Here is a 26,473-nt window from a genome sequence, read left to right on the forward strand (position 1 = left end):
TTGAGAATGTTGACTTGTTTAAAGGTCTTACTCATATCGGCTACGGCGAGCGTGATCACACAGTCATCCGGAACAGCTTGTGCTCTCATGCATGCTTCAGTGTTGCTTGCCTCGAAGCGCACATAGAAGTAATTTAGCTTGTCTGTTAGGCTTGTGTCACTGGGCAGCTCGCGGCTGGGCTTCCCTTTGTAGTCCGTAATAATGTGCAAGCCCTGCCACATGCGACAGGCATCGGAGCTGGTGTTGTAGGATTCAGTCTTGGTCCTGTATTTACTCTTTGCCTGTTTGATGGTTTGTCGGAGGGCATAGCGGGATTTCTTATAAGCAACCGGGTTAGAGTCCCGCTCCTTGAAAGCGGCAGCTCTACCCTTTAGGTCAGTGAGGATGTTGCCTGTAATACATGGCTTCTGGTTGAGGTATGTACTGTACGTACTGTCACTGTGGTGACAATGTCATCGATGCACTTATTGATGAAGTCGTTGACTGATGTGGTATACGCCTCAATGACATCGGATGAGTCCCGCCACATATTCCAGTCTGTGGTAGCAAAACAGTCCTGTAGCTTAGAATCTACATCATCTGACCACTTCCGTATTGAGCAAGTCACTGATACTTCCTGCTTTAGTTTTTGCTTGTAAGCAGGAATCGGGAGGATAGAATTATGGTCAGATTTGCCAAATGGAGTGCGAGGGAAAGCTTTGTACGTGTCTTTGTGTGTGGTGTAAAGGTGGTGTGGATTTTTTTTATTTTTTAAACATTGAATAATGAAGTACGCTTTATGCAGCATTTTTTTGTGCGAACCCATTACACCGCTGTGCTTTAAAGGTGACCTGCTCGCCCCATTAACATTGTATTTGAGCTCTCAACCAATGGAGTACTAACAGAGCTATTTAATCATGTCTCTCAAGGGCTGATGTACTGCTGTTTTTCTTTATTTGGTAGGAAATGCGTTAATGAATGCCACTGATTTACCATGAGCCAGCTCACCTGCATGGTGTCCCATGTCTAAATCATTCCCTGATTTGAGGAGGGTAATGAAAACCAGCAGTGTTGCAGCCCTCACACACAAGGGGATTTGGGTAGACAGTAGCCACTCCTGTCAGTCATTCTATTGATGGTAGACACAAACGGCCATAATAACTATATTTTTTAGAAGGAACCTGGGCTGTCTTGGAGAAATTACAACTTCACCAAAAAAAGGGAGAATGTTTTCGGCCCTTGCTCCAAAAGGGAACCTTTTCAATAGCCTCTCTCTCACCACATCTGACTGAAACAAAGCAGGGCTCCAACTCCTTTCTCTAAATAATGAGCCAATGGAGGACTGATGTATGTGCCACAAATAGCAAAGAGTGAGCCCTGTCTTTTACCACAATTTGAAATGAGGGGGAGCATACCTCGACCCCCGACGGAGGAGGCATGTGTGCACATTTAGACCGCTCAGTGTACATCATGGAATTCCTAAACCGTTACTTTACAAGAACACTCCTCAACTATCCAGTTGAAAAGGATCTATGGTATAAACTCCACTTATTTTTTTTCTTTATCCGAGGGAGTTTTACTTTTGGGAACCGGTAGACATGTGAGTGAGACTGTAATCCAGCCGTCTGCGCGGAGAGGAAGTTCGGCTACTGTTGATTTTTTTTTCTCTTAGAGTAGCCTAACCCAAACCAGGTGAAGTCGCCCCCCGGTGCGCAGCCAGCGCTCGGATATAGTGGAAACCCTCTTTGTAGTCTGTAGTCTATTTCAGGGTCTGAAGTCTTGGTGAAGTTCTTCATTTTTCTAACTTCAGTTTGGTTCTATCTGTGTCTGATCTGATGTTTTATTGCGTCCTGTTTTTGGTTCTGGATGGGAATGGCAGTTTTCTGACAGCGGGCAGGAGCAGAGTCTGATCTAGCCACAGTCATGAGGTTCCGCTACTCGAGAATGTTTTTAATAATCTGAGGAGCACTCTTCCCTAAAGAAAGAGAGAGGGAAAACTTTTCCATGCTCTCTCGGGGCTCCATGGTTTTCGAGGATGTGAAAGTTGGACTGTGGCTCACTTTGCTCTAACTTCATTATCACAAATAACGGAATAACAACGTTGGGAAAAAGGTTTTGTTTGTTTGTGCCAGCTCACAAATCAACACTCAAATGTGCCATAGCGACGGCTCTTGGACACCGTGTACCCACTCTGAAATACAAACCAGGTCATCTTTGAAAAAAGATAACATGCAGCACAATGTTTCAGGTCGTGGCTTATTCCTGAAGTGCGTGTTTTTATAGATAGCCCCGCTGCTCTTTGTTTTTGCTAAACAACAGAGTTGTGTGAGGTCTCAGTAAGACGCGGAGAAGAAGTAGGCTAAACATCATCCCTCATGGTATGCCTTTATTCTTCTGCCAGCAAAGTTGGGAGTGAAGCGGGAATGTTTCTTCCGCGGCTCTGGACGCTCCGCCGCAGGTATTGCTCCGGACGATTATTGCTCCTAGGGGTCGCGGTGTGTCTTTTCTACCAGACCCTGATGGTGGCACGGAGTCGGTTCAAAGGCGGCCCACCCGCGGCGGATGAACGCAACAAGTCAACGATGACTGGAGCGTTGGAGGTATTTGATGAACTTCTGCAGGACCCTGCGAGGCTTATTTCTACCCTGGAGGCTTTGGAGAGGGAAATATATGTAAGTGGGCCTATGATAGAAGTGCACTTTAAATGCTATCTATTGTCCAATTTTTGTCCTGTGCTTTAGGTAGCCTACGTGCACTTGGGATGAACCTTGAATATTGGAGATTCAAGGATAAGCTTTGATCCATCCCACAATGGGAACAGCTTTGATACAAGTCCATCTCACAATGACTATAAGGCCATTTCATAATCAAAACACATGAGTACAGGATTTCTTTACACTGTGCTGCGTTAGTTGCGTGCAATGGTTGCATGGCACTCTATGCAGCCTGTGTTTTGTCTTTGGGCTCAAAACACCGTCTGAGTTTAATTAACTTTAATGAGCAACAACAACCTTAGCTTCAAGTCTCACAACAACATTATTGGATGCTGACTCCTTGGTTTAGCCTATATAACTAACAGGCTGAGCCTATTTTAATTAAGTTGTCAAGTAACGTCAAATGTTTAAGAATAGTGAACCGTTTTTTTTTTAATAGATGTTAGTGTTGAGGTATTTAGATGAGCGAGCTAGCGGCTCGAGGCTCAGCTTGACACGTGCTCTAGAAGCGCTCTTTGCGCCACACAGATGATTGACACCTGTATGAACCTTTCAAAACAAGGTTGCATATTAAGTTCCTGGGTTATTTTAAGTGATTGTTTTCTGAAGATGTAGCCTAAAAGTTTGGCCATTAATCAAGTCGGATAAACCATCATGTTACAGCTCTCATGCCCATAAAATGACAGCCGACATAATCTGAGGTAAACCGAAGATGAGGTATTTAAATGTATTTATACCCAGCTGCCTCAAATGTGGCAATTGCCTTGACCATTAGAGCCTTGATTGACTGCTCTGTAATTGTGAGAGTATTCTGGTAATCCCACTGTTACTGCGTTTGCTTTTCAGTCTTTCAGGAAGTGTGTGTTGTATTCTCACAAGAGTGATGCTTCCATAGATCGCAGACCAGCTGCTAGTACCGCAGATCACTACACAGCTCTCTGTTTACCATCTACCTCTAACAACTGATTCTAGCTCTACTTACCCACTTCTAACCTTTACCATTGTGGGTTAAATTAGGAAAGTGTTCTTGGAACAGTTATTTTATTAGGCCATACTTGTCCTTCTCTCTGGTTGTCTTGGCCCCTTGGAGAGGAAGGGAGAGAATAAATAAACAAGGGGAGGAGGGAGGAGGGATGGTGTTGAGAGAGGGAGGGAGAGGCAGTCTGTTGGTCTTGACTATGTGGTTGACAGGGAGAAAGCGAGCTGTCACAGCCGAATTTGTTATCTACCACAAACACGCTGCCTCAGTTTAGCTGTTGAGTGCAACTCTGTGTTCCAGAAACCCAACTCTAAAAGTTCTGAATGTTGGACTTATTGTGAATCAGAAGTTTGAAGTCTGAGCCATTACATTGCCCTTATTTCCCCTTTCATGATACGCTCAAAGGAGTCTTTCATAGTTGACATTGAGTGTGACTGGGGGGGGAGGGGGGGGGGGGGGGGGGGGGGTTGCTTGTTGGCATGTGTGAGGTCCATCGTTACAAAATCCCTGCCACTGTAGTGTTTGTGCAGGATACCCTCTGTGGCATGTCATAATGAGTAGCTTCACACTGTGTGTATGGGGTGTTCAGTATTGTATCTTTCTGGGGCGGGATGGTGATTGGAATTGCTAGAGAGTTGTTAGGGAGGAGGCGTTTTAGCAAGGGTGTTTGTGTAAAGGTTGGCAATGTGTGTGTGAGTGTGTGTCCATGTGCGTGTGTATGCAGTTAGCACCTGTGTATGGCTGTCCCAGGCTTTCCCAGGTGCTAGTGGCATGAGTGCTCCGGCAGTAGGAAGTGTTAGAACAGAGTTACGGAATGTGATCCTCCAGCTCTTTATCCCCTTTGAGTCTCTTCCAGACCCTGACAGACCCATTCAGTCCCAGGGCAGGAGGCAGGAGACTGGACCATGGATCAGAAAAGCATGGAACACAGCCTCACTCGCACACACATACACGCTGTAATCCCATCAGAGCGGCGTTCAAACTCCACATATGTGTGGAGCATGTTTCGTGGTGTTTAGAGTGGAACCCCTGCCAGATAGATCTGGAAGCTTGTTTGTTGCTTTGACGCTGAGTCAGGAGTCAGTTAGGGTGCTCTGGAGGTAGGGTCAGGGAGTCAGTTAGGGTGCTGGGGAGGTAGGGTCAGGGAGTTAGTTAGGGTGCTCTGGAGGTAGGGTCAGGGAGTCAGTTAGGGTGCAGGGGAGAAGATCTTGGATAGGGTCAGGGAGACAGTTAGGGTGCTGGGGAGGTAGGGTCAGGGAGTCAGTTAGGGTGCTGGGGAGGTAGGGTCAGGGAGTCAGTTAGGGTGCTGGGGAGGTAGGGTCAGGGAGTTAGTTAGGGTGCTCTGGAGGTAGGGTCAGGGAGTCAGTTAGGGTGCAGGGGAGAAGATCTTGGATAGGGTCAGGGAGACAGTTAGGGTGCTGGGGAGGTAGGGTCAGGGAGTCAGTTAGGGTGCTGGGGAGGTAGGGTCAGGGAGTCAGTTAGGGTGCTCTGGAGGTAGGGTCAGGGAGTCAGTTAGGGTGCTCTGGAGGTAGGGTCAGGGAGTCAGTTAGGGTGCAGGGGAGAAGATCTTGGATAGGGTCAGGGAGACAGTTAGGGTGCTGGGGAGGTAGGGTCAGGGAGTCAGTTAGGGTGCTGGGGAGGTAGGGTCAGGGAGTCAGTTAGGGTGCTCTGGAGGTGGGGTCAGGGAGTCAGTTAGGGTGCTCTGGAGGTAGGGTCAGGGAGTCAGTTAGGCTGCTGGGGAGGTAGGGTCAGGGAGTCAGTTAGGGTGCTCTGGAGGTAGGGTCAGGTAGTCAGTTAGGGTGCAGGGGAGAAGATCTTGGATAGGGTCAGGGAGACAGTTAGGGTGCTGGGGAGGTAGGGTCAGGGAGTCAGTTAGGGTGCTGGGGAGGTAGGGTCAGGGAGTCAGTTAGGGTGCTGGGGAGGTAGGGTCAGGGAGTCAGTTAGGGTGTTGGGGAGGTAGGGTCAGGGAGTCAGTTAGGGTGCTGGGGAGGTAGGGTCAGGGAGTCAATTAGGGTGCTGGGATGGTAGGGTCAGGGAGTCAATTAGGGTGCTGGGATGGTAGGGTCAGGGAGTCAGTTAGGGTGCTGGGGAGGTAGGGTCAGGGAGTCAGTTAGGGTGCTGGGATGGTAGGGTCAGGGAGTCAGTTAGGGTGCTCTGGAGGTAGGGTCAGGGAGTCAGTTAGGGTGCTGGGATGGTAGGGTCAGGGAGTCAGTTAGGGTGCTGGGATGGTAGGGTCAGGGAGTCAGTTAGGGTGCTCTGGAGGTAGGGTCAGGGAGTCAGTTAGGATGCTGGGATGGTAGGGTCAGGGAGTCAGTTAGGGTGCTGGGATGGTAGGGTCAGGGAGTCAGTTAGGGTGCTGGGATGGTAGGGTCAGGGAGTCAGTTAGGGTGCTCTGGAGGTAGGGTCAGGGAGTCAGTTAGGGTGCTGGGATGGTAGATCTGCCCATGTGTGTACTCCAGTGGTGGTCAGTGCTGTTTAAGATGACACATTTTTTTTCATGAGCATGGCCTTATTTCTATTACAACATATTGGGATGACTTGCAATCATATTCCATTCACCTAGTTCAATGTAACAGCAATAGGTTTAGGCTACTACATGATACTAACATTTTCCTATACACATCATAAGGGAGCCTATTAATGAAAGTTTACAACATAGGTGCACAGACAGTGACACATTCAATACCGCCTTGCACGCTCTTGCCTGCATCTAGCTGATATAGTGTGTAACCATTACTCCAACAGTTGCAAATTAGAGTTTCTATTGGAAAAATTCAGGTATGTTTATCCCCATTTGGTTTCATTTGCTTCCGTTTAAGAAATTTATTTTCAACAGAATCGGCAGGAAATTAATACACCCCTGATCATTCATAGCAGCCATGTTGTTTTCCTTCTCGCATCTATGCACTCTCTTCCTCTCACCTTGTCCCTTCGCTTGTGGACTTCAATGCACAACACATCATCTGTATGTGACCAGGCGAGAAAAACTTTCCAAATCATAACGTCTACACATAACCTACATCGTTGTCACCATATTAACTTCATAGTCAACATAGCTAATATAACTAACGTGTTAGTAAACCTGCTACAATCATGCAGTAACATTACAGTGTACAGTCAGTAAACAGTTTAGCACTTACACCGGCAGGCCCCAATGGCAATAAATTAGTAAAACCAAAAGCTTATGTTGACTTGGAAGAGTTCCAGTGTTGTGTTGAATGGTCATAACCAGCTAACTAACATAGCATCCCCCTATATGAACAAGGGGTTTGTGTTGGCTAAACTAGCTAGCTGCATTTGCTAACTAAGTAAGTGAAACTTAAAGTTTTTCTTTTTTTAAATGACAATCTCTCTATTTCTCTCTTGCTTCTCCTTCATTTTGGAGGAAATTAATTTGTTCAAAACTGTTCAACGATTGTCTTTCTCTCTCTTTGAGTCAACGACTCACCACATTTTATATACTGCATGGCTCGCTAGCTGTAGTTTATGCTTTCAGTACTAGATTAATTATCTGACCCTTTGATTGGGTGGACAACATGTCAGTTCATGTTGCAACAGCTCTGATAGGTTGTATGACGTCCTCTGGAAGTTGTCACAATTATTGTGTAAGTCTATAGAAGGGGATGAGAACCATGAGCCTCCAAGGTTTTGTATTGAAGTTAATGTACCAAGAGGAGGACAGAAGCTAGCTGTCCTCCGGCTACACCGTGGTGCTACCCTAATGAGTGCTGTTAAGGCTACTGTAGACCTTCATTGCTAAATAGTATTTTAATACATTATTTGGTAACGTGATTATATTTAGTATAGTTTTACCTAAAATAACTTTAAGTTTTTAACAATTAAACATTTTATGAAATTCACTGAGGAGGATGGTCCTTCCTCATCTGAGGAGCCTCCCCTGGTGTACTCTAATGGCTGGGTCCCAATACTGTTAATTTCGATAAGAGACATTACTGTGCAGCCGTATTCATCGACCTGGCCAAGGCTTTCGACTCTTTCAATCACAACATTCTTATTGGCACACTCGACATCCTTGGTTTCTCAAATGATTGCCTCGCTTGGTTTACCAACTACTTCTCTGATAGAGTTCAGTGTGTCAAATCGGAGGGCATGTTGTCTGGACCTCTGACAGTCTCTATGGGTGTGCCACAGGGTTCAATTCTCGGGCCGACTCTCTTTTCTGTATACATCAATGATGTTGCTCTTGCTGCTGGTGATTCTCTGATCCACCTCTACGCAGACGACACCATTCTGTATACTTCTGCCCCCCCCCCCCCCCCCCTTGGACACTGTGTTAACTAACCTCCAGACGAGCTTCAATGCCATACAACTCTCCTTCCGTGGCCTCCAACTGCTCTTAAACGCAAGTAAAACTAAATGCATGCTTTTCAATCGATCGCTGCCCGCACCTGCTCGCCCGTCCAGCATCACTACTCTGGACGGCTCTGACTTAGAATACGTGGACAACTACAAATACCTGGGTGTCTGGTTAGACTGTAAACTCTCCTTCCAGACTCACATTAAGCATCTCCAATCCAAAATTAAATCACGAATCGGCTTCCTATATCGCAACAAAGCATCCTTCACTCATGATGCCAAACATACCCTCGTAAAACTGACCATCCTACCAATCCTCGACTTCGGTGATGTCATCTATAAAATAGCCTCCAACACTCTACTCAACAAACTGGATGCAGTCTATCACAGTGCCATCCGTTTTGTCTCCAAAGCCCCATACACTACGCACCATTGCGACCTGTACGCTCTCGTTGGTTGGCCCTCGCTTCACACTCGTCGCCAAACCCACTGGCTACAGGTTATCTACAAGTCTCTGCTAGGTAAAGCCCCGCCTTATCTCAGCTCACTGGTCACCATAGCAGCACCCACTCGTAGCACGCGCTCCAGCAGGTATATCTCACTGGTCACCCCCAAAGCCAATTCCTCCTTTGGTCGTCTTTCCTTCCAGTTCTCTGCTGCCCATGACTGGAACGAATTGCAAAAATTTCTGAAGCTGGAGACTCACATCTCCCTCACTAGCTTTAAGCACCAGCTGTCAGAGCATTTTACAGAACACTGCACCTGTACTTAGCCTATCTGTAAACAGCCCATCTATCTACCTACCTCATCCCCATACGGGTATTTATTTATTTATTTTGCTTCTTTGCACCCCAGTATCTCTACCTGCACATTCATCTTCTGCCGATCTACCATTCCAGTGTTTAATTGCTATATTGTAATTACTTCGCCACCATGGCCTATTTATTTCCTTAACTTACCTCATTTGCACTCACTGTATATAGACTTTGTTTTATTTTGTTCTACTGTATTATTGACTGTATGTTTTGTTTATTCCATGTGTAACTCTGTGTTGTTGTATGTGTCGAATTGCTACGCTTTATCTTGGCCAGGTCGCAGTTGCAAATGAGAACTTATTCTCAACTAGCCTACCTGGTTAAATAAAGGTGAAATAAAAATAAATAAAAAATTAGTCCTCTACTTGGTATCCTTTTCTAAACGACCAGTAATCTAAATTGAATGAACTGCTAGCAGCAATAGAAGTGGTAGCATATGAAGGAATCTCTTCAGTTGATGATACTGATAGAAGACTAGGAGGCACCTGCACCATATTACTGTACTGAGGAAGGATGGAGGCACCTGCACCATATTACTGTACTGAGGAAGGATGGAGACACCTGCACCATATTACTGTACTGAGGAAGGATGGAGACACCTGCACCATATTACTGTACTGAGGAAGGATGGAGACACCTGCAACATATTACTGTACTGAGGAAGGATGGAGACACCTGCACCATATTACTGTACTGAGGAAGGATGGAGACACCTGCACCATATTACTGTACTGAGGAAGGATGGAGACACCTGCACCATATTACTGTACTGAGGAAGGATGGAGACACCTGCACCATATTACTGTACTGAGGAAGGATGGAGACACCTGCACCATATTATTGTACTGAGGAAAGATGGAGACACCTGCACCATATTAACTGTACTGAGGAAGGATGGAGACACCTGCACCATATTACTGTACTGAGGAAGGATGGAGACACCTGCACCATATTACTGTACTGAGGAAGGATGGAGACACCTGCACCATATTACTGTACCGAGGAAGGATGGAGACACCTGCACCATATTACTGTACTGAGGAAGGATGGAGACACCTGCACCATATTACTGTACTGAGGAAGGATGGAGACACCTGCACCATATTACTGTACTGAGGAAGGATGGAGACACCTGCACCATATTACTCTACTGAGGAAGGATGGAGACACCTGCACCATATTACTGTACTGAGGAAGGATGGAGACACCTGCACCATATTACTGTACTGAGGAAGGATGGAGACACCTGCACCATATTACTGTACTGAGGAAGGATGGAGACACCTGCACCATATTACTGTACTGAGGAAGGATGGAGACACCTGCACCATATTACTGTACTGAGGAAGGATGGAGACACCTGTGCCATATTACTGTACTGAGGAAGGATGGAGACACCTGCACCATATTACTCTACTGAGGAAGGATGGAGACACCTGCACCATATTACTGTACTGAGGAAGGATGGAGACACCTGCACCATATTACTGTACTGAGGAAGGATGGAGACACCTGCACCATATTACTGTACTGAGGAAGGATGGAGACACCTGCACCATATTACTGTACTGAGGAAGGATGGAGACACCTGTGCCATATTACTCTACTGAGGAAGGATGGAGACACCTGCACCATATTACTGTACTGAGGAAGGATGGAGACACCTGCACTATATTACTCTACTGAGGAAGGATGGAGACACCTGTGCCATATTACTGTACTGAGGAAGGATGGAGACACCTGTGCCATATTACTCTACTGAGGAAGGATGGAGACACCTGCACTATATTACTCTACTGAGGAAGGATGGAGACACCTGTGCCATATTACTGTACTGAGGAAGGATGGAGACACCTGCACCATATTACTGTACTGAGGAAGGATGGAGACACCTGCACCATATTACTGTACTGAGGAAGGATGGAGACACCTGCACCATATTACTGTACTGAGGAAGGATGGAGACACCTGCACCATATTACTGTACTGAGGAAGGATGGAGACACCTGCACCATATTACTCTACTGAGGAAGGATGGAGACACCTGTGCCATATTATTGTACCGAGGAAGGATGGAGACAAATACTTGGAAGTCTGGAGATTATTTTAGACAGCTCGCCCCACCTGTCTGATGTGTGCATTAGCTTTCTGTTAGGTTTAACTACATATTTGCGTATGTAAAATTCACATTTTTTATGATTGAATGATGACTTTCTGTTTTGTTTTGACTGTTCTCAACTTAGAACAAGATGTCTTACTCGATGTACTGAATGCGACTTATATGGGATAGGGCGATATGCGTTTTGCAGACCCCCTCAAAATAGGTGTTTGGCCTTGGATGTGACTGGTTGATATGAGTCATGGAATGGGTGTCTATACATTGCCAGTGGGCTGTATATCTGTTTCGCTGTCTCTCTCTGTGTGCATGGCTGAGATGGGAGTATTTATAACCCTGGGCCTCTCAGACACACTGAACTCTACCCATGGAGCCAGTGGTAAGACTAAGCCACATCCTGTCACCGAGAGAGAAGGTTAGGGATGGAAGGAGAGAGTGGGAAAGAGAGCCAGAAAGATGGGGCGATGAAGGGCTCAGATGGATATTTTGAGAGGGTCAGAGGGAGTGGAGGAAGAAAAGAGTGAGGGATGAGAAATGGAGGCAGGGAGAGAATGACTGTGAGAATAAAAGAGAGAAGTAGAGCACAGAAGAAAAGCCTCCATGGCAGATCCTTCACCAGTAACCAAGGAGAGAAGCAGCATGGTAGTGCATGACCAAACAGGCCCTACAGAGCCAGATGAATACTAACACATAGACAGGTCCAGAACCAGGGCTTATACAGCCAGCCCCGGCCTCTCTAGACTCCCCTGCAGTCTCACACAAACAGGCCTTTCTCCTTTTGGCTCACCCTCCTGTCCCCTAATTCGCAATCTCTCCCTCTCTCCCTCTCTCTCTCCTCCCTGTCCCCAGACAGCTAAACTTTCAAACATGTATTTTCCTTCTAAACGAGTGCAAGGCCCATTAACCCTCTGCATTCCTCCGTCTCTCCACGGATGGAGGGAAATATGGTCAATACAGGGCACGGTTAACAGACCCACCTCAGAGGGCTAACTATCACACACTGGATGTGATATGTGAAGGGAACCCAGGGGAGATTTATGTGGGTTGACTTTTCACTGTCGAATGGAAACACTTTGATCTGTATGGGCTGCTGAGATCATGTGAGTCACTCAAAGATTGTAGTACTCTCAGTCCATTGAAAGCTGTCTTTCCCCATATTTATTAACAGTGTCAGTGTAGTTACTATTGTGGTAGAAGGTTGGGGTTAAAGTGATACATGTGTCTTGTTTTGCTTAGAAATGGTGTGTTGTAGAAACTGTAGAGAACTGTGTCTGGAAACCAACCCAGAGCAGAGCACCACCCAGTTCACATGTGACCATCCAAAAACACTGCTGTGACATCACATCACTCTGTTGCGTTCATATTTCAGCAGGGGTGGCAGAGAATGTGGGGCATAACTTGGCTGTACGTCATATTCAAGCCAGTAAACTCTATTGAGTAATGTATTTGGGGGATGATGTTGATGTCTTGTGGTTTGGGGTCAAGTTTAGTGTCACAATTGGTTAGGTATTATGTTCACGTACTGTGTGTATGGGTCTTCATCATCTGGACTGGAACGACGGGTTAAGGTGAAGATGTTTACCGTAACCATATGTCTGCTAGCATCAGAGTGGTTGCAAGGGGAGTGTCAGGGGCATAGCCACTAGAAGTAGTTTCAAGGAGGGGTTGCTGTACATTTTGGTGCCACATTTTTTCAATTCTGATTTTTCAGGGGGTGCTGCAGCACCCTCAGCACCCCTACTTCCCGCAGCTATGGCCAGAGGGTTGCCATGGGGTGGAAGGACCAGAGAGTGTGACCTGTTGGGAAGAATCATAGGTCGGGCCCAGTCAGCCAGGACTGTTAACGATAGCAGGTCTATTAATATACGACTAAATGTGGGATACTGGGATTCAGTATCAGCAGAACACATACCAGATACTGTATACTCAATGCTACTGCCCCTCTGACAGCTAGAGGGGCTCCACTGTCCATCACAGGGTCGTCATGGGGACGAGGAGCGGGGTCCGTATTTTTTTTCTCGTTGGTGATGTCAGCACTGGCAGATGAGGTCATTTTAGAAAACATGGAGAACTCTTAATTTTAAGGGCTGCTTATAAACCATTAGTAAATAGTTTGTTAACCTTTGGTAAAGTTAACATGAATACATCATAAATTGGCTGTATTCACAACAACACACAACACATTATGCAGTATTGATACAAACTTCTTTGCTCATCAAATCAGTTACCAAATGAAAAAGTGGAAGCAATTTCCTCGGTAAACCTGAGCTCGCGGCTGTGTGCTGTGTATACCAAAACAGTTTAATCAATACAAACATAATTTCCCCAGCAGTGGTTCTCCCTCACTCTGCCAAATAAACTGTTTATGAGTGTGTTTAATATGAGTCCCTCTCGGCTGCAGATTATATTGAAGGTGCGCTGTTCAGAGGATTGCCTCTGTTGTATAAACACCTTGATTCGATTCCCCGCTTATTAAAGTAATATTATTCTAATATTTCACTGTGTGTTATGGGCCAACTGTAAACTCGCTCCTTCCTTGCTGGAGGAAGAAGAGAGGAGGAGGAAGGGGTGATGGAGTGTATTTGTTATTACTCAGGGAGAAAGGGAACGAGGGAGAGGAAGAAAAATTAAAGAACACAAAAAGAGTTCTAGGCCTAGGATCCCAATTTGGGGAATCTCCTAATGAAATAATTATGTTTGTGTTTGAACTGGGCCATGGCGGATTGGCAGGCAGGGAGGCAGCAGGATGAGCACTGTGGAATATTTGCATGTTTGAGATTAGTATCTGGGGGAAGAGAGGATGGAAAGGTGGAGTGTAAATATTGGAAGTTGGAGAGAGAATGGGGCTGTGGGTGTATTAGAGGGTGGAAAGGATTCTGTGGAGCTGGTTGGAGGGGGATGGGAGGGTAGAGAAACTTGTTGTAGTTATGGGGGTCTTGTGACGTTCCCTCTGATGTGGCCTGCAGCTCCCAGATGGAAACGTTTACAGGCCACGCCACCATAGGCCTCGGGAGAACGAGAGGAACGAAAGAGAGAATATAGAGAGACTGGAGAGGAATGGTATGGAGAGAGAGAGACTGGAGAGAGTGATTTAAAGGGAGAAGGGTATGAGAGCGAGAGAGGGGAGACAGAAAGACCAGAGAGCGAGATTCAAAGGAAAAGGAGAAAGGGATAAGAGAGAGACTGATAGAGAGACAAATGAATGAGCAGGCAACAGAGAGGGAGGGGCGAACAGTTCTGAAAGAAAAGTCCCTCTACTTCAGAAATGATATAGTAAAAACTGCCCTCCCTCTCCTTACTAAAGGAGATTAACTTTTTCTCTCTCTCTCCTACCCTCCATCTCCCCTCCCCTCCCTACCTTCACCTCTGCCCCAGCCATCACAGTTTGATCCTGCTGCTATCCTTATCCAGCTTATCCAGCCCAGAGTTGTGTAAACAGAGTGAGCTGAGCAGCTACATAGCTTTCATATGTCTCTGTCAGCCTAATCATTCACAACTGGTTTCTCTCTCACTCGCTAAGGGTTTAAGCTTGTTTGGCTCAGGCTCTACTCCCTAGTGCTCTAGGGTTGTTCTGTTCACTGTTTTGATGCCCTTTTCAATCGTTTATGGGGGCATTGTTTAAGTGCCGGTAATACATTCTGGATCCCGAGTGGCGCAGCGTCTAAGGCACTGCATCTCCGTGCTAGAGGCGTCACTACAGATCCTGGTTCGATTCCAGGCTGTATCACAACCGGCCGTGATTGGGAGTCCCATAGGGCGGCGAACATTTGGCCCAGCGTCGTCTGAGTTTAGCCGAGGTAGGCCGTCATTGTAAATAAGAATTTGTTCTTAACTGACTTGCCTAGTTAAATAAAGGTTTGATAAAAAATGTAAATACAAATAGGATTAAAATGAGAAATAGTTCCATATGAACTGCCAGGAGATGGTCACTTTTGACATCATGTACTGTCTGTACGGTCTTTGTTTGTATTGCATATAAATATACAGCAATGCTGTTGGTTGTTGGAGTGACCTCTCTATATGTCGATATTGAACACCCCTCTCTCCCCCCTCTTCCTCAGGTCAAGGGGTCCAATCAGAACCGGGCCGGGCGGGTCACGCGGGCCATCGTGTTGACGGGTCAGCACGTAGCCGCGGATACAGAGGTCCAGCTGTTCCAGCGGATCCTGGAGCAGCGAGGCTACGAGGTCAGCCTGTCCCGATACGCCGAGACCAACACTGCCTTGAGACACGACAACGGTGAGATGGAGGGAGGGAGGGAGGGAGGGAGGGAGGGAGGGAGGGAGGGAGGGATAGAGAGATGGAGGGTGAAGGGAAACGTTTTTCAACAGCATCGGCTAGCACTGAGAAAAGATAGCAGTGAGCGAGAGTGGTGGGAGGGAAGGTGGAAGAAAGGTCAGAGGAGAGGGAGGAAAGAGGAGAAGAAGGATCAAGAGATGCAGGATGGAGAGATTAGGGTAAGATAAAGAGAGGTGAGCAGGTTTTACAGTTAAGATGGAAGGATGGGTAGAGGGAGGGAGGGAGGGAGGGAGGGAGGGAGGGAGGGAGGGAGGGGGATGAGAGGCAAGGAATGGGTGGAAAGGGTCCCAGAGAGGTAGAAGCTGATAGATAAATAATATATTGTACGGTACAGTCTGTTCCTGCACACATACACCAACAATCCATTATTCACTTGTTCCATGTACATGTGCTTCACCTCGTCAAGTGAGGAGAAAGGAAGTATACACACAATGGCTTCATTCACTAGCTATTTGTCCTCAGGCAAGTGACAGCCGTATTCCAGTCACTCATGACGTACAGACACAGGCATTAGAGCAGGGTTAACAGAGGTGTGTGTGTGTGAGAGAGGCCTGCTGCTCTGGCCAGGCATGTGGGTGGGAAGAGGTTAAAGGGTTAAAAGCTAGAGAGCCTGGTCTGCACCCCCTGCTGGGTTTACTGTCCTTTTTAGGGCTCACCACCCCCCCCCCCCGCTCCCCTTCTCCCCACACCACCTTCGACTGTACACACCCATCCCAGTCAGACAAAATAAGATTGATGGATTGCAGAAAAAGACAGATGAATTGTCTTATTTTATTACTTTTTCTGTAATCTCTCCCTCTGTCTGGCCCAGGCTGTGTGAGTGTGTATGGAGTAGGAAAATGAGAATGGTATTCCAGTGACCCAGTGAAGGACGCCACTGGAAAATCCTTGGAGCTCAGCATAGAAATACCATGTGGCTAGTTCAGCTGGAAGGCAGAGGGGGAGAGAGCGATAGAGAGGGACACTTATAGGAGACCAGATGTTTAAACTACCCTTGTCATTCAGGGTCATAAATTACGGCTCCACTAGTAAGACTAGTCCCAAGGATTACTTATGTGTTTGTGTGTGTGTGCAGACAGGTATGTGTGCAGACAGTTATGTGTGCATGTGCCTCTAAGTATGTGTGTTATGTCCCTGTGTGTGTGTGTGTGTGTCTTCTGGGGTTTACTATCAAGAGGAAAGTATCGCCAGGTCGCAGGGGTCAGGCTTTGTGTGTCAGAACGCCCAGCTGTCACTCACCCCATCAGCGTGATGATTGACAGGTCAGCCTGTAGACCACACTGGGGCTCTGGTCACCCTGATCAAAGAACCCAGCAAGTCGTTAGGTAAACAGCAACACCCTTAATGACTTTACCAGCCCAGAAACTGAATAGCATGGGCCTGGTAAATGTCTTTAGGACTGTGTCCTAAAAGTGTCCCGTAAAAGCGTCATATTCAGTCCTTGCGCGTGTGCGTATTTATGATGGAAAGAGGAGACAAGGAATGGGGAATGTTTAAGAGTATTGAGAAATGCCTGTGTCATTAGCAGGGGTGGCCTTTGCTTGTGGAGGACACAAGGAATTGAGCCATTTAACAGTATTGGGACACTGCCTGTGTCATTGCCAAGGTATGCTACGTGTGTGACAGAAAATGTCATCCTTGTCTCCCATATAATGGATTTGTCTGATCTACATCAGGGCCTAAAAACTGGAGTGTACTGGAATGAAAGGGTAGGGTTCCTGGAAGAAAGAGTCGAGATCTTTAATTTGATGAGCCCTAATTGTGTTAGTCTCTTATTGGCTCGAATGCATCAGATTAGAGGGAGCCAATCATTTCCTGTTTACTCAAGCCAACCCAAACAGAGAGACAGAGATTGGCATTTACAGTTACTGTTGTTGTTTTCTCTGAGGGCCTTTTCAGTCTCCCAGCAGACTGTGCGTGCTTGTGTGTCAGGGCTCAAATTCTCTGATGGCACCGGCAGCCATGGCTGTCGATGCCCCCTTGTTAGGCAGTAATGCCCTCTAAGAAAATGTATCCCTTGAGACCAATTTGGCCGTTGTGCCCTTGGGCTGAATATAATAATTATAATTCCCTTCTCCCGGCTGCCAATCACCGTAGCCTACCCCGAAGCACCTCACTCACGTGCTCTCTCAGATATCTGAATTCTTATTAGTCAATGCCCGTGAACGGATCCTTCTCACAGGCATCGCAGCACCAAAGTAGGCTACAAGTGAAGACTGACATATTGGGGATGCAGCGTCCTTCTTATCAAATTCCGAGGCGCATATTGAAAATGTTAGAAGTGTCCACATTTACTTTTCGTCAGCCAACAAGATGAGTAATGAACAGCAAAAGCACTAGCCGATGTCAATCTACTTTCCCCCATAGTCCAAAAGTTGACATTCTATTGGCAGTGGTGATTTTAGCATGTACATCTTGGTGGGGCAAACTAGAACCGTAGGGTAAATAAAGGGAACATATAAGCAGACAATGAAAGCTCTTACAATATTCGATAATGACATTTTTCTAAAACAGGCTATAGACTAAATGTGCACCAGCAAGTCAGAACAGTAGGCTAAGTTATGAGGGGAAAAAGGAGCAAATTATTAGAGTTAGGCACATGGGCTACTAACAGCTTACTACACAACGTACACTTAGTAAACTCAGCAAAAAAAGAAACGTCCCTTTTTCAGGACCCTGTCTTTCAAAGATAATTCGTAAAAATCCAAATAACTTCACAGATCTTCATTGTAAAGTGTCTAAACACTGTTTCCCATGCTTGTTCAATGAACCATAAACAATTAATGAACATGCACCTGGGGAACAATCGTTAAGACACTAAAAGCTTATAGATGGTAAGCAATTAAGGTCACAGTTATGAAAACGTAGGACACTAAAGAGGCCTTTCTACTGACTGAAAAACATCAACAGAAAGAAGCCCAGGGTTCCTGCTCATCTGCGTGAACGTGCCTTAGGCATGCTGCAAGGAGGCATGAGGACTGCAGATGTGGCCGGGGCAATAAATTACAAAGTCAGTACTGTGAGACGCCTAAGACAGCGCTAGAGAGAGAAGGGACGGACAGCCGATCATCATCGCAGTGGCAGACCACGTGTAACAACACCTGCACAGGATCTGTACATCCGAACATCACACCTGCGGGACAGGTACAGGATGGCAACAACAACTTCCCGAGTTACACCAGGAATGCACAATTCCTCCATCAATGCTCAGACTGTCCACAAAAAGCTGAGAGAGGCTGGACTGAGGGCTTGTAGGCCTGTTGTAAGGCAGGTCCTCACCAGACATCATCGGCAACAATGTCGCCTATGGGCACAAACCCACCATCGCTGGACCAGACAGGACTGGCAAAAAGTGATTTTCACTGACGAGTCGCGGTTTTGTCTCACCAGGGGTGATGACTGGGTTTGTGTTTATCATCGAAGGAATGAGCGTTACACCGAGGCCTGTACTCTGGAGCGGGATCGATTTGGAGGTGGAGGGTCCGTCATGGTCTGGGGCAGTGTGTCACAGCATCATCGGACTGAGCTTGGTGTCATTGCAGGCAATCTCAATGCTGTGCGTTATAGGGAAGACATCCTCCTCCCTCATGTGGTACCCTTCCTGCAGGCTCATCCTGACATGACCCTCCAGCATGACAATGCCACCAGCCATACTGCTCGTTCTGTGTGTGATTTCCTGCAAGACAGGAATGTCAGTGTTCTGCCATGGCCAGCAAAGAGCCCAGATCTCAATCCCATTGAGCACGTCTGGGACCTGTTGGATCAGAGGGTGAGGGCTAGGTCCATTCTCCCCAGAAATGTCCGGGACCTTGCAGGTGCCTTGGTGGAAGTGTGGGGTAACATCTCACAGCAAGAACTCTCAAATCTGGTGCAGTCCATGAGGAGGAGATGCACTGCAGTACTTAACGCAGCTGGTGGCCACACCAGATACTGACCGTTACTTTTGATTTTGACCCCCCCTTTGTTCAGGGACACATTATTCAATTTCTGTTAGTCACATGTCTGTGGAACTTGCTCAGTTCATGTCTCAGTTGTTGAATCTTGTTATGTTCATACAAATATTTACACATGTTAAGTTTGCTGAAAATAAACACAGTTGACAGTGCGAGGACATTTCTTTTTTGCTGAGTTTATTACTTAGCTACAGTATATATATCTCCCTGGCATATTACATAATTTATGCAGCGGCATACAAGACATCATTTTGGACTCACCTTGTTGTGCCCACTTGGTGGCCCACTTGTGCCCAGATGGTGCGGCGGTCTTTCGTGACAAATTTTTGTCATCAATGTCTGGCATCTCTGGATTTATGGTGCTTTCAAGACAACTGGGGACTCGGAAAATCATGACGTCAGTGATCTTCAGGTCGGAACTCTAGATAGAGGCCCGAGTTCCTGACTTGGAATTCTGAGTTGGATGACCGTTCAAAACGTATTTTCCCAGTCGGAGCTTGTTTTTTTTCACGAGTTCCCTATTGTCTTTTAAGTCTGAGATTTCTCAGTTCTGAGTTTCCAGTTGTTTTGAGCGCGGCAGAAGCCATGGTGGATTGACAGCATGGCCAATGTTGAATGTTTATCCTTTTAAGCTTGAAAGAGAGACCCTTAAACCCAGACTTGGACCACACACCCAATCCACTGAATATCAGGCTAGTGATTGCTTTGCAATTCTTGCAGTTAGCCACTGATTCCTTCCAAACCACTCATTGTTAAAAATGTGTGATTTCCAACTTGTTGTGTAATGTTTATGTCCAGTGGCCGATGATCAACGATCCATTTTTATCTATAATTTACCTTTGTTATTTATCTTCATTTGACAAGGATTGAAAAGGATTTGCCAGTAGATTGTCAACTTGATTCATGATTCATAGCTAAGATTCTGAAAGTCTGATGTTGACATGATCAGTCCAATCAAAGCTATGGTAGATATAACGTGATTTGATGTCATTTTATCTGAGGCCAATGACCTTGAGCCTTCTTGGATGGGCACTTCTAATGTAACTCTATGGCAGCACCCTATTTTCTATTGAATTAATCAAATTTACTACCAACTAACAACTCCAGGAATTGCTGTCCAGGCTTTTGTACCTATGGAGTGTGTGTGTGTGTGTGTGTGTGTGTGTGTGTGTGTGTGTGTGTGTGTGTGTGTGTGTGTGTGTGTGTGTGTGTGTGTGTGTGTGTGTGTGTGTGTGTGTGTGTGTGTGTGTGTGTGTGTGTGTGTGTGTGCACGCTGTTCTGAAGGTCTGGGGCTCTGGGCTGTATCAGGGTCAACTCAGACCAATGGCAGGCTGATATGGGAGCTGTTGCAAGACCTGAAAGCAATGATTATAGGTTACAAAGAACACTACACACACTTAATCTCTCTCTGTATACAAGTGGAACGACATTTATTGGATATTTCAAACTTTTTTAACAAATCAAAAACTGAAAAATTGGGCGTGCAAAATGATTCAGCCCCTTTACTTTCAGTGCAGCAAACTCTCTCCAGAAGTTCAGTGAGGATCTCTGAATGATCCAATGTTGACCTAAATTACTAATGATGATAAATACAATCCACCTGTGTGTAATCAAGTCTCCGTATAAATGTGATAGTCTCAGAGGTCCGTTAAAAGCGCAGAGAGCATCATGAAGAACAAGGAACACACCAGGCAGGTCCGAGATACTGTTGTGAAGAAGTTTAAAGCCGGATTTGGATACAAAAAGATTTCCCAGGCTTTAAACATCCCAAGGAGCACTGTGCAAGCGATAATATTGTAATGGAAGGAGTATCAGACCACTGCAAATCTACCAAGACCTGGCCGTCCCTCTAAACTTTCAGCTCATACAAGGAGAAGACTGATCAGAGATGCAGCCAAGAGGCCCATGATCACTCTGGATGAACTGCAGAGATCTACAGCTGAGGTGGGAGACTCTGTCCATAGGACAACAATCAGTCGTATATTGCACAAATCTGGCCTTTATGGAAGAGTGGCAAGAAAGCCATTTCTTAAAGATATCCATAAAAAGTGTCGTTTAAAGTTTGCCACAAGCCACCTGGGAGACACACCAAACATGTGGAAGAAGGTGCTCTGGTCAGATGAAACCAAAATTGAACTTTTTGGCAACAATGCAAAACGTTATGTTTGGCGTAAAAGCAACACAGCTGAACACACCATCCCCACTGTCAAACATGGTGGTGGCAGCATCATGGTTTGGGCCTGCTTTTCTTCAGCAGGGACAGGGAAGATGGTTAAAATTGATGGGAAGATGGATGGAGCCAAATACAGGACCATTCTGGAAGAACCTGATGGAGTCTGCAAAAGACCTGAGACTGGGACGGAGATTTGTCTTCCAACAAGACAATGATCCAAAACATAAAGCAAAATCTACAATGGAATGGTTCAAAAATAAACATATCCAGGTGTTAGAATGGCCAAGTCAAAGTCCAGACCTGAATCCAATCGAGAATCTGTGGAAAGAACTGAAAACTGCTGTTCACAAATGCTCTCCATCCAACCTCACTGAGCTCGAGCTGTTTTGCAAGGAGGAATGGGAAAAAATGGCAGTCTCTCAATGTGCAAAACTGATAGAGACATACCCCAAGCGACTTACAGCTGTAATCACATTAAAAGGTGGCGCTACAAAGTATTAACTTAAGGGGACTGAATAATTTTGCACGCCCAATTTTTCCGTTTTTGATTTGTTAAAAAAGTTTGAAATATCCAATAAATGTTGTTCCACTTCATGATTGTGTCCCACTTGTTGTTGATTCTTCACAAAAAAATTAGTTTCATATCTTTATGTTTGAAGCCTGAAATGTGGCAAAAGGTCGCAAAGTTCAAGGGGGCCGAATACTTTCGCAAGGCACTGTACATACACACACACACACACACACAAAGGTAAGGTTCTTGCTATCCATTCATCTCTAGGCTGCCATAATTGCTGTTAAGTCACTTCCTCCTATTCTCAATGCTTCAGAACAGTGAGACCAAAACAGCCATGGTTCTAGCCAAAAACACCACGTTTCCTCTCCTCTCCAAATACTGGCTGTACAATCGCTACCAGATGTTTCTTTCTCTCTCTCGCTCTCTCTCTCTCAATTTCTGTTATTTCCGTTTCTCTCTGCCTCTCTCTGTATTTCTGTCTCTCTCTCTCTCTCTGTCTCTCTCTCTCTCTCTACCTCTCTCTCTTTCTCTGTCTATCTCTCTCTCTGTCTCTCTCTCTCTACCTCTCTCTCTTTCTCTGTCTATCTCTCTCTCTGCCTCTCTCTCTCTACCTCTCTCTCTTTCTCTGTCTCTCTCTCTGTCTCTCTCTCTCTCTACCTCTCTCTCTTTCTCTCTCTTTCTCTCTCTCTTTCTCTCTCTCTCTCTCTCTCTCTCTCTCTCTCTCTCTCTCTCTCTCTCTCTCTCTCTACCTCACACAGTTGGAGCAGAGTATTTGGTATGGTTCCAAAGCTTCATTTATTTGGACAAGATGCTTACTTTTATCCGCTCCCACTCATTTCCCTCTCTCCCAGGTGGCAGTGTGGAGTGGAGTGTGTTGGTGTGTCTGAGCGGTTCAGAGAAGAGTTGCCTGAGGAAAGTGTCCTTCTCCCATCTGCAGCCCCATCAGAGGGTGAGACCAGCTACACACACACTGTACGGGAATGCTCAACTGGAAAGTCGTCTCATACGGGAACATTGCTGACCTGTGTGGGAATGTTACCCCATGTCGGGTTGTTGACCGACATGGGTATGATGGTTGTGTAGAAATCAAATCCACCCAGAGATTCTTCTTGAAAATATTTTTAGAAGCCAGGACTAAGTCGACTTCCAAGAGAGAATTCAGTGAAAACGGCTCTGTCCTGAGATGGTGGATCTCAGTTCAAACACGACAGGAAAACACACAGTGAACTCCTCCAACAACAAACATCACATTCCCTTCTCCCTCTCTCCTTTACACACCCTCCTATAACACTAACATCCCATAACATCAGACCGCATAGGTTGAGACCAGAGGAAGTTGAGACCAGAGGACTTAGCCTTGTCCCAGATCTGTTTGTTGCTAGTACTATGGTCTATAGGAGTCGGCAAGACAGCACAAACAGATCTGGGACCTGGCTAAGTCCTCTGGTCTCAACTTCAAACAAGTCCACTAACTTTAATTTGTTGCCTTTGGATCCACTGTATCCCATCTGTCATCTCCTCAGGTCAACATGATACCTGGGCTGGTGGGGGCCTTCTCTGATGTGGATGGGCTCTGTCGCTTCCAGGCAGACAGCCGGCTAGCAGGTGAGTCTACAGGTGGAGCGCTGAGTGATACACGATATCTGGGCCGTGTTCATTATGCATCAAACTGAAGACAACTGACTGAAACGGGGAGACTTGTCCAATAAGAAACTTTGAAAACATTTTCTGTTGTGTGCCCTAATGAACACGACCTAGGTGAGTCATCACCTGTTTCCAGACAACTTTTAGTTTTCAAGCAAGCTCTTTGAGTTCCTTAAGGTAGAGATTTGGACCAATGCTAGCAAACATTTAAAATACAGATGTGTTTTCATGGAAATGACCCATATGTAATTAGACTTGTAGAACTTCTATAAATTGTATAAACTTCTATAAATTTAATTACTTATAGTACTATTTAAAGTTGTATCAGTGGAAACCGTAGATGATGAGGTGAAGATACATTTTGGAGAAGATGCGTGGTTGTTTTGTTCAAAAGGTTTCAGGGCTTTCATACCTGCTCTCTCTCTCTATCATTTTGCTTTCTGAGAACGATCAGTTCAGAGAAGTTGTTAATAATGACCCAATGCATCTCTGCTTATATTCGTCCTCTGTTAGGAGGGCACTTATCTCATTATATCTCAGAAGGAAGATAACGACAACCAACGGGCTTGACTTAGACAGTAACTGAGGGTCCTCTGTGTGTTCTCCTCCACCGGTTTACTCTTTGTTTAGAGTTCTCTTCCCTGTACAGAACAGATTGTCTCCACAACTTCTAAAACAATATTGTCCTTTCTTTTTGACTCGTCTCTCACACAAATGTTGACATTGGGTCAGTCCCGGGTGGGGCAGCCCCTCTTCAGGTCATTTAGACTGCCCACACCCCCCCTTCCTTAGACCAGGACCCAGGTCTCTGCCCACACCCCCCTTCCTTAGACCAGGACCCAGGTCTCTGCCCACACCCCCCTTCCTTAGACCAGGATCCAGGTCTCTGCCCACCCCTCTTCCTTAGACCAGGACCCAGGTCTCTGCCCACCCCTCTTCCTTAGACCAGGACCCAGGTCTCTGCCCACCCCTCTTCCTTAGACCAGAACCCAGGTCTCTGTCCACACCCCCCTTCCTTAGACCAGGACCCAGGTCTCTGCCCACCCCTCTTCCTTAGACCAGAACCCAGGTCTCTGCCCACACCCCCCTTCCTTAGACCAGGACCCAGGTCTCTGCCCACCCCCCTTCCTTAGACCAGGACCCAGGTCTCTGCCCACCCTTTGTTTGAGAACATCATTTATCTTACAAACGGCAGAGTGAATCTGACTGACACAGGCACAACCAACAATCACTGCCATGTCCCAGGTACAGGAGGAGAGGAGGGCAGGGGGGTCCGTTTCCTGGTTTGGGCCTAATTCAGGGTCTTGTGTGGTTTCAGGGAATATAGTATTGTTTGATTTCCTCCGTCTTTCAGATTTAGTCTAGCTCCATTAGAACTCTGAAATATTGAACGTTAGATTGTGATTCAGATATCGTATGTGAGGGATGTGGATTACCAGTAGAACGGATTCGAATTTGAGTGCTTTGTTCATCCTTCTCTGGCCAATGATTTGAGTCCGAGGAATGTGAGAGGAGTTTGGATCATGCCCAGGACTGATAGTGATTTGGGCCTTAGAACACACACCCTCTCTCTACTGGCGCCATGTTTCCACCGGTGGGAAATTTCATTAGTAGTACGGTGCCAGAGAATGACAACACACTCTCACTCCCTCCCACTGGGCACACACTGGTTGAATCAACGTTGTTTCCACGTCATTTCAAGGAAATTACGTTGAACCAATGTGGATTAGACGTTGAATTGACATCTGTGCCCAGTGGGCTGTTGATATGCAAAGCATAACATGTACAGGGGTTGACACTTATTAGGCAAGGACACACACACAGCTGCTCTACTATTTCATAACTCATAACCAGCACAAGGAATGCAAACTCAGCAAAAAGGAACTGCTCTACTCCACCTCCGATAATGGCCCTGATGTCAACCCCTTGTGACAGTATAGGATAGATGATAAATTCAACCGTCTTTGTCATCACTAGTTACAGATTACTGTCTCTCATCACTTGTGTGTGTGATCCTCTGTAACCCTGTTTTGTTTCAGGCCTGGCATTACGCATCAATCCATCTGCCTGTGGATCGCCCCTCCCCAAGCTGGGAGATGTTCGTCATGTGGCACATGGTGATTGGTCAGTCAACTCTGCCAGTAATAACACGTTTACCTTAGTCGAAACTGACAGCTCAATGATGTGCAGGGGTCTATTGTTGAAATAAATGGGTTTGATTTTCTTAGCTAATGTTAGCGTTGTTGATGTTTTCCCTTCCCTTAGGAACCCAGCTATCACCACACTTAACTTGGTGAGCCCTGGCCTCTTTGCCATGGTGACTGTTTATGTCCTGGTCACCTCGGTAACGCCGCTCACAGCCTTCCTTCATCACACGGGCCTGGTCAGGACAAACGAAGACATGGACAGCCACACCACACAGGTACTGAGAACGCTATTCAATCTAATCTGTTCACCAGGTAACTGGGGTTATAAATGCATTATATTCAATGTGATATACAGCTGAAGTCGGAAGTTTACATACACCTTAGCCAAATACATTTAAACTCAGTTTTTCACAATTCCTGACATTTAATCCTAGTAAAAAATGTCCTGTCTTAGGTCAGTTAGGATCACCACTTTAATTTAAGAATGTGAAATGTCAGAATAATAATAGAGATAATTATTTATTCCAGCTTTTATTTCTTTCATCACATCCCAGTGGGTCAGAAGTTTACATACACTCAATTAGTATTTGGTAGCATTGCCTTTAAATTGTTTAACTTGGGCCAAATGTTTCAGGTAGCCTTCCACAAGCTTCCCACAATAAGTTGGGTGAATTTTGGCCCATTCTTCTTGACAGTTCTGGTGTAACTGAGTCAGGTTTTTAGGCCTCCTTGCCCGCACATGCTTTTTCAGTTCTGACCGCAAATTTTCTATAGGATTGAGTTCAGGGCTTTGTGATGGCCACTCCAATACCTTGACTTTGTT

General features: G+C 46.0%; 1 protein-coding gene across 1 annotated transcript in view; it reads left to right on the forward strand.

The window, feature by feature from the left end:
* Positions 1 to 1,403: 1,403 nt before the first annotated feature.
* The window catches only part of cped1 (cadherin-like and PC-esterase domain containing 1), an 83,442-nt gene continuing 58,372 nt past the window's right edge, over positions 1,404 to 26,473 (forward strand). Inside the window, exons 1-6 of the mRNA XM_036957503.1 lie at positions 1,404 to 2,651; positions 14,982 to 15,159; positions 22,711 to 22,808; positions 23,383 to 23,464; positions 25,543 to 25,627; positions 25,769 to 25,925. Coding sequence (XP_036813398.1) covers positions 2,355 to 2,651; positions 14,982 to 15,159; positions 22,711 to 22,808; positions 23,383 to 23,464; positions 25,543 to 25,627; positions 25,769 to 25,925 — 897 coding nt within the window. The 5' untranslated portion in view covers positions 1,404 to 2,354. The remainder of the gene's footprint in view (positions 2,652 to 14,981; positions 15,160 to 22,710; positions 22,809 to 23,382; positions 23,465 to 25,542; positions 25,628 to 25,768; positions 25,926 to 26,473) is intronic.

Source organism: Oncorhynchus mykiss, chromosome 21 (genome assembly GCF_013265735.2).
Source record: "Oncorhynchus mykiss isolate Arlee chromosome 21, USDA_OmykA_1.1, whole genome shotgun sequence".
Lineage (NCBI taxonomy): Eukaryota > Metazoa > Chordata > Actinopteri > Salmoniformes > Salmonidae > Oncorhynchus > Oncorhynchus mykiss.